The 14,949-nt window shown below is 38.2% G+C and overlaps 4 protein-coding genes across 4 annotated transcripts; 3 read left to right on the plus strand and 1 right to left on the minus strand.

Annotated features, from left to right (window-relative positions):
- Positions 1-370: 370 nt before the first annotated feature.
- Positions 371-8,668, plus strand: CAS4 (Cas4p; the record flags this gene model as incomplete). The annotated part of the gene is made up of 1 exon (XM_062951772.1): positions 371-8,668. The coding sequence occupies one exon, from the start codon at positions 371-373 to the stop codon at positions 8,666-8,668; it is 8,298 nt and encodes a 2,765-aa protein (XP_062808742.1).
- Positions 8,669-8,873: 205 nt separating this feature from the next.
- Positions 8,874-10,022, plus strand: PRCAT00001953001 (uncharacterized protein; the record flags this gene model as incomplete). The annotated part of the gene is made up of 1 exon (XM_062951773.1): positions 8,874-10,022. The coding sequence occupies one exon, from the start codon at positions 8,874-8,876 to the stop codon at positions 10,020-10,022; it is 1,149 nt and encodes a 382-aa protein (XP_062808743.1).
- Positions 10,023-10,132: 110 nt separating this feature from the next.
- PRCAT00001954001 (phosphatidate phosphatase) lies at positions 10,133-12,028 on the minus strand (the record flags this gene model as incomplete). The annotated part of the gene is made up of 1 exon (XM_062951774.1): positions 10,133-12,028. The coding sequence occupies one exon, from the start codon at positions 12,026-12,028 to the stop codon at positions 10,133-10,135; it is 1,896 nt and encodes a 631-aa protein (XP_062808744.1).
- Positions 12,029-13,015: 987 nt separating this feature from the next.
- On the plus strand, positions 13,016-14,827 carry BZZ1 (Bzz1p; the record flags this gene model as incomplete). The annotated part of the gene is made up of 1 exon (XM_062951775.1): positions 13,016-14,827. One exon carries the CDS (start codon positions 13,016-13,018, stop codon positions 14,825-14,827), a length of 1,812 nt encoding a protein of 603 aa, XP_062808745.1.
- Positions 14,828-14,949: the final 122 nt, after the last annotated feature.

A 14,949-nucleotide genomic window follows, 5' to 3' on the forward strand; every position in this document is an offset into this window, starting at 1 on the left:
TACATCTCAATTCTTTTGGAAGCTTATCTGGGCGTACCAATGTGCAGAATGGGATCTTCTGTCACAGCATGGTTTCGAAAATTTACATGAAACCCCTACTTTCTAAAGATAGAATTCTTTTGAAGATCATTCAAGAGGAGATATAAGAACCCCTTGGCGTAGCATGTCGTTGTCGAGACCCTCCTCGTTACTAGTAGAAAATATGTCATCTGATGCCCGTTTAAGAAAAATCAATCCGCGACCTCTACATTTCTTTAGGCAGGAAACTCTCATTAAGAGTATGGTAAGTTTTAGAGTATTAAACGAAGAGAATCAATCAAGGAAACACATAGTGAATACTTCTTGTAGATCTGTGAATAGGTCCGATAATATGATCGAAATCCCTGATCTAGAAGATATGGCCACATATTCTACTTCAGAGAATGGTCATAGTGGCCATGATCTAGACGAAGAGAAAGAACAACTGATTCTGATTGATATAAACAAAAGTGTTGATATTCCTTATAATTCAATTAGTGCGACGAATGGTAGTAGCTACCCACCTGATGAAGAGGAAGAATGGGAGGATAACGGAGAAATTTACGATAATGATGGACCACAAGAAATGTCAACAAGCATAAATATAAATCCAGAAGAATATCAAGTAAGACCGCTAGAGTCCCAGATGTCTTCAACGCAACATGTGATTACGAATGCCAACGAGGAAGCCCATGGACTAAACATATCTTTTTACAAACCGGAGTTGGAGCCTAAAGAGACTCTGATGTTGACTACGCCCTACGATGTTAACCCACAAGTAGTTGAGTTTAATACCGCAGAGGCCATCCCTGTACGTGCAATAGGGGACGGAATCAACCCCGTGGATGTTGGTGATTCTGAGCCTATGATGGAAGCGTCTGAAGTACACATGAATTCGAAATTACAGGATCCTCCTCGTATTCATGAAAAGTCATACTCTAACCAGAGCTATTCAGAAGATGACGCCCCTAATACGCCCAAAAATTTACTCAAGGACTACACCTTTAACTCGAATAATGCATTGAATCGACAGTTGACATCACCAGTGTCTCAACTACCGCAATATGTCGGACCATCACCACAATTGCCACCTCCACTATCACTGACATCCATGCAAAGGCTAACGATGTCGAATGGAGAGGAATTCAGATCAATACGCCGAGGATTGGCAACGGATCTGAAGACTCCTGCAGAATACACGTTACATATCATATTTACTCAATTCGTCTGTCATGCTGAACGTATGCTAAACTTATGCTTGGAATATCCATTGACTGAAGAACCACCAATAGTTGATTTATTATCGGAGGGTGCAGATACTGAGTTTGACCAGGTCATTGTATCCCTTGGATATACTGCACGTAAAAAGCCGAAACCAGTAATTGATAGTGTTATGTTTTGGAGAAAGTCGAAGAGCGAAGTTGCTTCAATGGCAGCTTCAGAGGTCGAGCGGGCGCTTGACACAGCCAAGGTTAATTTGTCCAAATTTTCTTCTACACAAAATTCTCCTACTAATCCAAACGTTGTCAAAGGTTCAACCTCAAACGAAAAAGCGAAAAGAAGCTTCAGTTTAATTAGGTCTTCGAGTATTTCAAAAATAGCAATGGGACACCATCGTCATCAATCCACTTCTGCGATAAGTAACAAAAGTCGTTCTCCAAATGTTGAGCAGGCAAGGCAGTTCGAACAAGAACTTGATGAACAAAGGGCATTTTATAATGAGAGAATATCCAAGGTGCAAGAGACTGCAATACACGCAGATAGAAAGTCTTTGGCGTCAATTTACATATTATGTCGTGTTTTGATCGAAGTCGTAAAGCAAGCTTCAAATGAAGTTTTAGGAGAAGACCTAGGTGACAAGCTAGAAGAAATTGTCTATTCGCAGTTGAAAACGACAGATCCTATTCGCACTAGTGAATCACTTATAAGGTCGGCTAATTGGAACTTATTTGCTGAGCTTTTAGGTTTCATGTCTGAGAAAAGGTTTTTGAGTGTTAGCGATAGATTCATCGCAGATCTTGAAAAGGTTCCAACAAACGTCAACCCTTCTGACATTCCTCGATTACATCTTCTCATCAGTGGAATGAGATATTTGAAACTCACAAACTATCCATTAGAAGTATTTGAAGAAAGTGCCGACTTTATCCTGTCATTGGCGAAGTTCTTCGAAAAAGCGGGAGACGAGTCTATAATTTTTGCCTATTGTGAAGTTTTGAGTAACTTACTAATTCCCCTTGCAAATATACTCACTGCAGAGACAAACCATCCTACATGGATAGCTGCTTTGCAGAAGATATTCGGTAAAGCAACCCAAATCTGGAATCAAGTAAATAAATCTAGCATCGCATCATCGGGGGAAGGATCTAAAAGTGGCTGGGCCCATGCATTGAGACTCCAAACTGCAGCTCTTTCTGTATCAAATAAGGAGTTGTTTTCCTCGGTATGGTTCAGTATAATTGAAGATAACTTGTTTAAGCTTAAACCAAAATCTGACATAGATGGAAGAACAACTTATATCATTTGCATAACCAGACTATTGTGGGTTTATACCTATCGATTACCTGATACTTTGAACAATACCATCAGGAAACTTGATAACTTATTTAATTTGCTATTTTTCAGTAGCAGCGCAGTTAGTAAAAAGAACCAGTGGATCAACGCAGACCCATATTTATTAAGTTCTTTAGTTGAATTTATTAGGGTCATAGGGTATCAGCACTTGAATTACGTTCTAGATAATGTTTTGATAAAGCTTTTAAGCATAAGTTTCAATGGATCATCACTTGATAATCTCATACCTGAAAAAATGATTTTAATTGTTAAGAGTTATTTACTCATTTTAGAAGACCACGAGATAGGAAAGGAACCAGATTTTCCGTTAAATGATGTGACAGGAAGCTCTATGATTCAGCCAAGCACTGATGACAAGAAAAAGAGAAAAAGTGAAGTCGGTTTTGAAGATGTAAAGCGCAGCGACTTTTTGTTCAACGCTAAGAATGCTAACAATGCGGCATCTCATGAAGAATTATGTCGTTCGTTTGCAGTCCTCTTAAAATTATTGGACTCCGAATATGGCTCGGACGTCTTATTGACGGAGGCCAATGGACTGTCGACTCCTATTTCTATGAATACCTCAAAATCGCAATCTCCGTTTTCAGCATTTCATTTTGGGATTGATTTTTCTTACCTGGCATCAAAAGACCTACACGTCCAATTATTCTCCACCTTAATTGATGCAATACCATACACCATGGTTCCCCTTTCTAGTGACAATAGTACAGTTGCAGGAATTCAGTTCAAAACGGTTGTGGAGATTCTAACTAGAAATGCCATAAATCCAAACTTTGCAATCGCAAATGTCGCTATCAGCGCTTTGAAAAGGTTAGCATCAAGAAAGAATCCAAGTAGTCTAATAACTATATTTGCGAAGGTAGCTTTCCAATTCAGTGACAAACCTACTCCAATCTACAATACTGACTATTGTAATTCTCCGGAATTTCAGAGACTTTTGAAAATCTACGTAGACCTATTAAATTGCTGGTTGAAGCAATTTAATAGAGACTCTTCAGGAAATTTAGATTCTTCAGCTGTAAAGTCTGTTGATGATGAATTGATGAATAAAGATGTATTAAATGATCTTTATCAAATCAATTACACTGGAGATGATTTGATATCATCCACAACAAAAGCGAAGCCGGCAGAGGAAATTGAATGGAAGTCCATAATCACGATAATCGAAGAAGTGGAGGGAAATGGTTTATTCTTTCTCTGCTCGCATGACTCGCAGACAAGGCACTTCGGGATTTCAATATTAAAATTGGTTGAAAAATTTGATCAAGCGATTTATAACATTACAGATAATCCCCACAATAGACTGATTAGTCCTAGTGGTTCGAACCAAACTTCAAAAACTCACTCAAGAAGCTCGTCGAAGTTCGCTGCTGACGTTGGCACAAGACTTATACACATATTGGAGGATAGTGATTTCGTGGAGCTCATTAGGCCATATAGAAAAGAATTGAGTGTTCCTGAGCGTAGTAGACTCTCGAAGTTGAAAACAAAGAAAGGGATATTGGTCAAAATAGCTGAATCTGATCACGGCATCGATTCAACAATTTGGTTCAGACTCTTCCCAAAATTGTTGGATATATTTTTCGAAAAATGTCCCATGCCAGTTGCGATGTGCAGATCTATCGTCTGCGTTCGATTAGTACAGATGCATGAACTTGTTCACGAATTCTCTACGTATTCCAAAACCTATACGACATCACTATTTTCAAGGTCAACCAATTCCACGCCGCCGGAAATTTTAGTTATTCAGTGGAAAGTATACTTAATATTTGCATGCTGCTCATTGACGTCAACAAATGAACAAAAAATATCATTCCCCTCCCAACCTACTCACGGAAGAAAAAGATCAATGCAGATGTTCATTCAACACCAAAAGATTACAAGTGCAAAATCAGTTTTTAGAATGGTCTTGCCCTTTTTAAGATCACAACAACAAATGGTTCGAGATGCAGTGATTTCAGGTTTGAGTTGCATAAATATTAATATATTCAGGACTCTTTTGGAAAATTTGCCACCAAGTTTGAACGATTGGAACACTGATAAACGAAGGGATCCCGCTGAGGATCGATTAAGGGTCGAGATAATTCATATCCTTAACAACATCACAAAGAGATTCGCTAAGAATACGTCAATATATTCTGACGAATGGATGGTTGCAAATTTGGTATCTATAATCAAGAATGTCAAAGCATTCTTATCAAATCCTTCTATTCAGGTGAACATTGATTTTCAAAGGTTGCGTCGATTTTTCTGCGTCTTTTTAGAAAATGTATTTTCAGGATTACAAGAGACACCGAATTGGAACAAGTGGCTTCCATTTGAGGCCAGAATAGGTTGCTTCAACTTTTTAAAAGAATGGTGCGGTTATGGTGAGGGAAGCGATATTGCTGAAGATAGGTACGAAGCAATGCTTAAACATGTAACTCATCGAAAAGATGCACCTTCAGCTGTCGCAATCCTTGAGATAGAGAGAAAGGCATTACTGTTCGCATCTTTAAGTAGCATGGCTAATTTGTGTGCTGGGCCCCTCAAACAACTGATTGAAGTTCCAGGTAGTGTCGCTGTAATGTCATTTGATATAACAGCTTTAATGAGCTGGATCCACTCTTTGTTATCTGCAGAATCCGATAAAGTGCATGAATATGGTAAAATTGCATTAAAAAATGTCTTGTCCTTAAACTTTAAAAACGAAATAATTTACCTGGACGTGTTGAAACAATGTTACACCACCCAGAGATACGCCACAACGACAGAAAATTATTTCACTACGTTTGTTGATGCATTTTTAGAACAGGGAAAACTAGACAGGATTCACTATGACTTATTCTGTTTGACATCGTTTTTGGTGGGGCATGACAGTTATGAAATTAGGTTTTCGGCGATGAACCTTTTGAAGCATCTCGAAAAAGAACTTTACGGTGATACTCAAGTTGAGAACTTTACAGAGTCAGTCTGCAGTAAAACAAAAGTCGTTTATAAAAAGGCATTGTATGATATATCTGTCCTTCTCGCATCGAACCATCCTGAGGCATCAATTTATAAAATAAGCTATTTCACGAAATACTTCAATCTTGTCGGAAGTGATTCTAGAGGCGACATTTTCTCATGTCTACTTCCTTGGATGCAAAAGGTGGAATTAAAAGACAGAGAATCCTCTGAAAATGAAAAGCAAAACAGCAAACAACCTGAGACCATAAATAAACTCAAGCCAGAGTCTATCATGGTTTTGAACAATTTGTTTGAAATTACGGTTAGATTTAGCTCTAAAATTTCAAATGAGGTTGAAGCATTTTGGGTTGCTTTGGGGAATAGTAACAATAATTTTGATAAGATCATAGAATATCTTATTAGTAATTGTTTGGAAAGAAAGAATCCACTCTTTGTTGAGTACTCGAGGCAAATAATAGATTATTTGACTTTCTCTCAACCTGACCCTTTATATATTATTGACAAGTTCATCAATAACTTACAACCGAAGCTCATGGTTCCACCGCTCCCACATTCTGTGGCAACTTCTTACGACTCATTCCCTGAATTTCCTTATATTGCTGATCTTTGGTCCATCATACCTTTCAACGAAAAAGATGCTGCCTTCTCAGTTGGTCAACTATCTATGATATTTTTAGTGGATTTGTTTACAACAAGAAATGATAAGATGATTGAGAGATTGCCTTTGTTATTGCATGTATCATTTTCATTACTTGATCATTATATTCTAGTAGTTCAGGAACAAGCCGGTGCAATGTTGATTCACTTAATTCAGTCTCTTGCACCTCATGAGCCCAAATCTTTAGACACAATTAAAGCATTACGACAACGAGATAATTTCAAGAATTTGTGGGTATATGATGATTTGAATAATGATAAGAAAGGGGCTAGGACACCACGAAATATGGATGTCTTAGCACGAAACATATTGGAGATATTTTCTCCAGTATTGCCTTCTTTGCAAGATGAATGGGGCAGAATGTCTCTTAATTGGGCCACAAGTTGTGCCGTTAGGCATATTGCTTGTCGATCCTTTCAGTTGTTCAGGTCTTTACTATCATTCTTAGATCAGAGTATGCTCAAAGACATGCTTCATCGTTTATCAAATACTATATCTGATGAAACATTAGATATCCAAGGATTTGCAATGCAAATTTTAATGACTCTCAATGCGATAACTGCTGAATTGGATTCAGAAAAGTTGATTGATTTTCCTCAATTATTTTGGTCTAGCGTTGCATGTCTAAGTACGATCCATGAGCAAGAATATATCGAGGTACTTTCTACAATGTCTAAATTTGTATCTAAAATAGATCTTGATTCTCCTGACACCGTTTCCTGCTTGATCGCAACATTTCCACCGAAATGGGAGGGAAAATTTGAAGGACTACCTCAAGTTATAATGGTTGGTTTAAGGTCATCCACATCTTGGGAGCCGACTATGAAATTTTTTGATAAGCTAAATCATTTGAAGGATAGTGAAATAATAGGGAAAGGGGATTCAAGGTTGATGTTGGCGGTTATAGCAAATCTCCCACGATTTTTACACTCATTGGACAACCGAACAGTATCAAAAGATGTTGCCGATACTGCGTTAGCGATTAGCAAGCTAGCTGATAATAATAACAAGCCGGATTTGTCAAGAATATTGGTTTCGTTAGCCAAAAATAGGTTTAGGTCTAAAAAGGATTTCCTTGTTCAAAGCATCTTGACAATAAAAAATCTATTCTTTCCACAGTACGAAGCGCAAGTGTTAGTTCTATTACTAGGGTTTTTGTCAAATAGCAAGCCCTGGATCAAATTAGAGACTATGAGCCTTTTAAAATATATTTTTCCATTAGTTGACTTACAAAGAGATGAGTTTGTTGGAGTAGGAGCGGATTTGATTTCACCTTTATTAAGACTACTTTTAACAGACTTCGCTGAGCCTGCACTTGAAGTTTTGGATGAAGCAGTCATCATTTCTGGATCACAACTTGATAAAGATGTATTGAGAATGAGTTTGGGTGACAAGTCAATGAAGAAAGAGTATGAAAAAACTGCCACGCTTTTTGGAATACCTGATGAGAATGGATGGGCAATTCCAATGCCAGCGATCACCGCAGCAAGTACGAGAAACAATGTTCATGCTGTATTTTCTACTTGCGCAGTTCCAACTTACGTGGACGAGAATGATGAGGAAGGCAAGGATGAAGAGATTCAATTTCACCTAGATGACTACTATGCGCCAGTTACAGATTATGCTGATACAGTCTCTGTAAGTATCGATGAGCCAGATGCGTCCTTGAGCAATATGTGGGCCGCTTTAGATGATTTCGATTCATTCTTCACAAGAGATTCCGATCCAAATGGCGTGAACGCAATACCAACTTTGAAAAGTGCGCGACATGATGGTAGCCATTTTCAGGATATGTCTCACAATATTCATCACCCGGGTGGTGCTGATGCAATGCCGAAGATGGACCCAGTCCCTGTCGTATATGATAAGAAGGCGTCTTTGATCTTAAATAGAAGTTTGGCAAGAACTGAATCTAATACTTCATTTAAGACAAGCTTGGCTGATTCAATTGGAACTTCTAATGTCGCTAGCAACGTATCACCTGCGCATGCTAGAAGATCTTATATTCCTTTTAGGCATAGCAAAAGCAACTTGAAAAATAAATTCGAAATCCCAAATGCACCTCTTTCCCCAGGGGCGACGGTTTATGAGCATCATAATGTATCTCTGCTGTCGAAGTCACATATTGCAACACCTGCACTATCTTCAATATATGGGTCACCGTCGATAGCACCAATAGACTTTGGTCAGGAAAGCCGCCCCCTGCCGCTGACGATGACAGAACATTCTATGTTCGATCACTTTCTCGTTGGTAATAAAAGAAAATCGAAGCGTGGGCCTAGGTCGTCTCCCAATGGTTCTACTAGTAGCTTATCCCCAGAATTGGCTGTACAAAACCAAAACTGGAATAATGGTAAGCAAAGCAGTTTAGCTGGTCACTCTGTTAATAGTCCTCCAAACTCTGCTCCAGGTGGGTATGTGTCGACACCCAAACTCAAGGACAAGAAAAGGGTATCTCAAAAGTTTAGATAGACAGTCTTGATGCACATTCAAAATAAATTTATATAAAATCTTTGAATGCAGTACTTTCGCAGCCTTTTGTAGTGAGCTCAGAATGAAAGTGAAGCCTAAAGAATAATTATCACGTGCACATTTTTCATCAAAGTTCTTTCATATAACTTGAAGAATTTGAAGATGTTAGCAAAGATTAGAGTAAACTGACACTGGGTTAGTTAAAATGCCACCAAAGAAGCAGCAGCCATCAGATAAGAATAAAGCTAAAGCTAAAGCAAAATCTGCTGAAGATAAGACTTTTGGTTTGAAGAACAAGAACAAGTCGAAAAAAGTTCAACAACAGATCCATCAAATCAAATCTGGCGCAGATGGTGGTTTAGCCAAGAAGAAAGAGGAAGATAATCAAAGAAGAGCAGCTGAAAAGAAGGCAGCTGAAGATGCTAAAAGGGAAGCTGCCGCATTATTCGGAATTCAGCAACAAAAGGTTCCATTTGGTGTAGATCCAAAATCCATCTTATGCGAATTTTTCAAAAAGGGTCTTTGTAATAAGGGCAACAAGTGTAAATTTTCTCATGATGTAAATGTTGGAAGAAAAGATGCAAAGAAGGATTTATATACAGATGCAAGGACAGAGAAAGAGAATGATACGATGGACAATTGGGACGAAGAAAAATTGAGGAAAGTTATCTTGTCCAAGCATGGCAACTTAAAAACCACTACTGATAAAGTATGTAAGTATTTTATTGACGCTGTCGAAAACGGTAAATATGGGTGGTTTTGGGTATGTCCAAATGGCGGGAGTGAGTGTAAATATAGACATTCTTTACCTCCTGGTTTCGTCTTGAAGACGAAAGAACAAAAGAAACTAGAAAAGTTGGCAGCTGACAGTGCGCCGAAGATCACATTGGAAGACTTTATCGAACTTGAAAGAGGAAAGCTTGATAAAAGCTCCTTTACCCCGATCACAATCGAGTCTTTTAATGATTGGAAGGCCAAACAGATAGAAAAAAGGGCGAATGAGAAGAAAAAGGTTGATGAAAAGCTGGGCAAACGATCCCTCACAGGTAGAGAAATTATTATGGAAAAGCTTGCCGACAAATATTACACTGAAGATGGTGATACAGATGAGGGTCCTGAATGGGACTTGTCAGAATTCCGTAAAGAATTACCCGATGATAGTGAAATAAAGGACTACGGTGATGGGAGTCAAACCGAAGAGTTATACAGACAAGATAAGGCTGCTGCCGATGAGCCTGTCAAAGAGAAATACGAAATTTCGAACGGAATTTCATCTAATTCAGAAAATAATTCGAAACCTACAGCCGCCGTTGCCAATGGTACCTCTAATGGTACTTTAACAAATACACTGTAAGTTCTGATTTAGTAATTTAATCGTAATGATCCGAACAATTAGTCTCCCCTGTATAATATATTATAAGCACGATTTACATTATATTCCTAGTTCTATTAATTGCAGGTACCTCATTTTTGCACAAAAAGTTTTTGAATATCTGAAGCACTCTTTTCAAAAAATTCTTCATCTTCGTCAGTGAAGAATTCAAGATCTGTTGATAAGCCTTCCAAACTTGTAAGAGCAGATAATACTCTATGGATCCACTGAGCTCCTTTTTTGTCTGTGTCTTCTAACTCATCGTAATTGTGCGAGTAATAAATGTTGTGTAAATTATCAATTAGCTTGCTATCAACGGAAGAGGACGTTTTAGACCTTGGCACCTGACTTGTCATTTCCCCAGGAGAATTTTTTATATCTCCTTTCTCATTGTTTCTAGCTTGATCCTCAGATAACCTAGAGAGATACTTATCTCTACTTGGTAGTGGGGGCTTGCGAACGAGATTTCCTTTTAGATTAGTTGGTTTCTTTGGAATCATAGGAGGGAGCTTGGCCAGCCTTTCGGCTGCAAGTGGAGATGGTGAGTCAGATAAGTCAATGAGATTTTCAATTTCATCATTACTTATTGTGTATGCATGCTTTGGGGGAATATGCTTTGATTTGCTTTTCTTGACTGATACTAGCCTTTTGATCTCATCTAATATATGCATGTCGTCGATATAAGAGAGTGAGTCAGCCACGTATCTTATATATATTTTCGCTATATTGTTGGGGTTATTTTTTGCTAAGTCAACGTAGGCTTCCAAATCTTGCTCTCCTGAATCACCAACACAAATGAATTTTTTATGAGGGAAGTCATCCAATATTTTGTTAAGTGCTCTCTTTTTCCTCGAAGACCTCGATTCCATGAATGATCCAATTATATTACCGGTATATTGCTTCAAATGTATTGATCCAGGTGGAAGCTTCGCAATTTTGAAATATTGACTTATGGTAGTAAACATCTCCCATGGTGAATTGGAAACATAATGGAACGAAAGAGGATAGCGATCATTCAATTCGTTAAACCACTGAGCTATACGTGGAATACACCACAGTGACATGTCCTTCAATAGTAACGTGGTCATTAGTTCTCTCTTGTCGCCAATGACTCCAGTGAGTTTCACGGTATCGTCAATGTCACTTATTACACCCACACCAGTATTAGGAACTAACATAATATCTTGAAATGCAAATATGAATTCATTGTCATTCGCTCGAACATGTAATATAGACGGTTTGTAATTATACTTAATTCGAGTTTCAAAATGACCATTTATATCGGTTACTACAGTTAAATGAACTAAGTCATTTGAACTCATGCCGTCTTCTGCACCAACAACTATCAAAAGTTCAGCATCGGGTATTGATCTTGCCATAAAAGATTTTAATCTCTCTCGAATTAGGTCATCGCCATGTGTCAGCATAGAGGAATTAGTAGGCGGGCGTGTTAAATCTTGTTGCAGTGCATCAAGTGTAGATGTAGTATTCAAAGAAGAAGAATCAGACTGTAATGAATCTAGATCTGAGGAACTGTTCTCATGACTCGCCAATACATCTGGTCTCAATCTTTCACTTTCTAATTTATTTACTGCTTGATCAGAATTGTACCTTATAACCTGTTTCGCTAAAGATAAAATTAGCCTATTTTTTCTTGTCATTAGTCCAGGACATGAAAGCCAACCCTTAACATCTGTATAGTAGTATCCATCGCAGTGTCTTGTGTATGACGGAAAGAGTGTTATCGAAGTATCCTTCGGCCACTTGAAGTTGCCATCCTCGTCGTATAAGTCATTCCCTGTACCAAAAGCTCTACTGGACACGCCAGATGCAATCTGCGAGACAGAGCCTGAGATCCTAGGAATATATGTATCTCTCGTTGCCTTGGCTAATCCGAGTAGCCGTTGTCGCCTCGAGAGATTGCTCGTATTTGACGCTGTAGGACTAAGGTCAGGTTGGGCGTCAACGTGATCCGATATTGAGCTCATCGGCTTTATAATTCTTTTCTTCGGTTGTGATCTGATGGCGCCGAACTTTCGAGTTGGTCTGAACTTGTTTAAAGCCCTATAATCTTTATAGATATCTGAAATTAGCTTGAACTTAGACTTCCGAGGAGCACGCTGTTGAAGATGTTGCTGTGACAGCCTCTTAAAAAGTAGCGCTGAAGCGATTTTAAGAATCTTTCTGCCCCTCACCTTGAATTTAGCCTTATAGCTCGTTTCTGTTGTGTATCTGTCGATTCAGACCCAAATATCAAAAGGCATCAGAACTCAGATCCGCTTTTGATATAGTCGCGCATATACACAAAAATACCAAGAAGACTTAAAGATGCTAGAAATGAAGCAAAACTACCCTTCAACCACTCATTGCGATGATCGTATAAACAAATCTTCAATTTTCTATTACAATTGATGCTCCTTTACCATATCTCCTTTCTCTGAAATCATATAAGTAACTTCAAGTCAATTAGAGATCTTGGTAATCTACATAAGCCTGTTACAGTCTTATCTTTTTTTGAGGGCAGATATGAAGAAAATGAACTTTTCGTTAAGAGTGTGCTCAGATGTTGGTAATTTATCTCACCATCCGATATGGTTTTCGTTTGTCTTGGGAAACTGCCATCGAGAACTGGCACTCGCTACCCTGTTAGTCAAAAAATAGCTTAACCGGCTAGGAGGATAAAAAAGGACCCTTTATTCTTTGAAGACCAACTTATTTTTGCTGTGATGCATACCTTGATGAAGATGGTCGATGTGTTGCAATTCTTGTGTTGCAGTTACATCGTTATATTATCATAGTTGCAAACTCTTATTTGGTTTATCGGTACGACATTGATAATAGCGACATAAGATATTTGGGTTCGATTTGACCCATTTAAATATTGACTACAATTTTGGTTGAATCAAAAAAAAATTGAGCCATTGAAGCCGAAGTAAAGTTTGAACAGTGTTCAAGGCTCAATTGTATAAATCACAATGTCTGTTGAAGAGCTCTCGATCGGAAATGAATTGAAGGACAGCTTCAAACCAACTTCGAAGTGGATAAGTAATGGAATTGAATGGCTCAAAGATATAGAGGATTTTTATAGGAGTAGGGCTTCTTTAGAGAAAGAGTACTCGGCTAAGCTCAAAGAGCTTACAAAGATACAATTTGAAAAGAAGGCCAAGATTTCTGCAAAGTTGTCCGTGGGAGATGAGCCACAAGTTACTCCAGGGTCATTGGAGTGTGCATCGCTAGTGATGTGGAACGAGCTTTTAACCCAAACGGAAGCAATATCAGAAGAGAAGCTGAAGTTTGGAGATGAATTGTTGCAAAAAATAAGCGAGAATATATCTCTCTTAAGATCAAGATCTAAAAATGTATCCAAAAGGATAGAGTCAATTGATGATTATCTAGTAGGCGAGAGAGAGAAAGTTGAGCAAGAAGTAAATAAGGCCAAAAAAGCCTACGATGTATTGTGCCAGTCCACTGAAGGAGCAAGACAAAAAGTGGAGAAATCATCCACTGATAGACATCAAAAAAAATTAGGTGATAAAGAAGTTGACATGAATATTGGTAAAAATGACTATCTCATAAAAATAAACATGGCAAATAGATTAAAAGATAAGTATTATTTTCAAGATGTTCCTGAGTTATTGGACTATTTCCAAGAATTAAATGAAGGAAGAGTCAGTTTGCTTAATAAATTGCTCAAAAATGCATCTATTATAGAGAGAAACTCTAATGATAGAATAAAAGAAAAATTGCATACTGTCGATGCTACCATTGACCAAAATAACCCCAAGCTAGATACGGCAATGTTTATTAAGCACAATGCAACCGAATGGTCTGAACCGCCTGATTTCTATTTTATACCGAGCAGTATATGGCATGATGACGAAAGCTTAATCACAAAAGAGCCAGAGCTAACTGAGCTAAAGAGAAGAGTAGCAGTTTCTTCAAATGAGTATTCTAAGTATGAGAACCAGTGTTTAGATTTAAAACAGAAGCTAGAGGAGTCGATTCAGGAAAGGAAAAAGGATCGGGCCAATATCACTTTGAAGTTTGATAGTAGCTTGATAGCTTCTTTGTCCCTCTTAGAAAGATTTATGCAAAATGATACTAAAAGAGTTAGATCTGAGGTTGAAGTTGAAATTATACAGAACTTTGCGGGAGACAAAGACTTATCATACTCCGAGACCCATTCCCAAAAGAAATCTAAATTTGGTTTTTTGCGAGGGAAAAAACACAGTAGTATCTCTAATGAAGTATCTGATGATCAATCATTACATACTGTGAAATCAGCCACAAGCCATCATACATTTCATTCAGGAATATTCAATTTGAGAAAGAATAAGGAAACTACCAATGCTTCTTCGCCATTCGATGGAGGACCCACTGGTAAAGCTTTATATCCGTATACTGCTACGGGGGACGATGAAGTGTCCTTAGAAGCAGGAGAATCTTTTAAGATACTTGATGAAGACGATGGTTCAGGATGGACTATGGTTCAAATTGCGCAAGGTTCTAGTGGTTTGGTTCCATCTTCTTATATCGAGATTTCTAGGGAATCTACCCCTTCTGGAAAAAAGAAAGGGCCATCTGTTGCTCCCAAAAAAGGGGCCAGGAGAGTGCAGTATCTCGAGGCTTTGTATGACTATGAAGCTGATGGTGATGACGAATTGAGTGTAAAGACAGGAGATAGAATTATTCTTATTCAAGAAGACACCGACGGTAGTGGATGGACAGAAGGAGAATTAGATGGCGAAAGGGGACTCTTCCCCACAAGCTACGCTAAAAAAGTTTGAAACGTTAAAGGAGCCGTAGCTCTCGCACAATATTATGTTACAATGCTCTAAACTGAACGAACTTGTGTATGTGATAAAATGATATATATACCAAATAAATCAAGAAAATTAGATGAAGAATT

Source organism: Priceomyces carsonii, assembly GCF_900007245.1.
Source record: "Priceomyces carsonii strain CBS4050 genome assembly, scaffold: Debaryomyces_carsonii_scaffold_2, whole genome shotgun sequence".
NCBI classification, from domain to species: domain Eukaryota; kingdom Fungi; phylum Ascomycota; class Pichiomycetes; order Serinales; family Debaryomycetaceae; genus Priceomyces; species Priceomyces carsonii.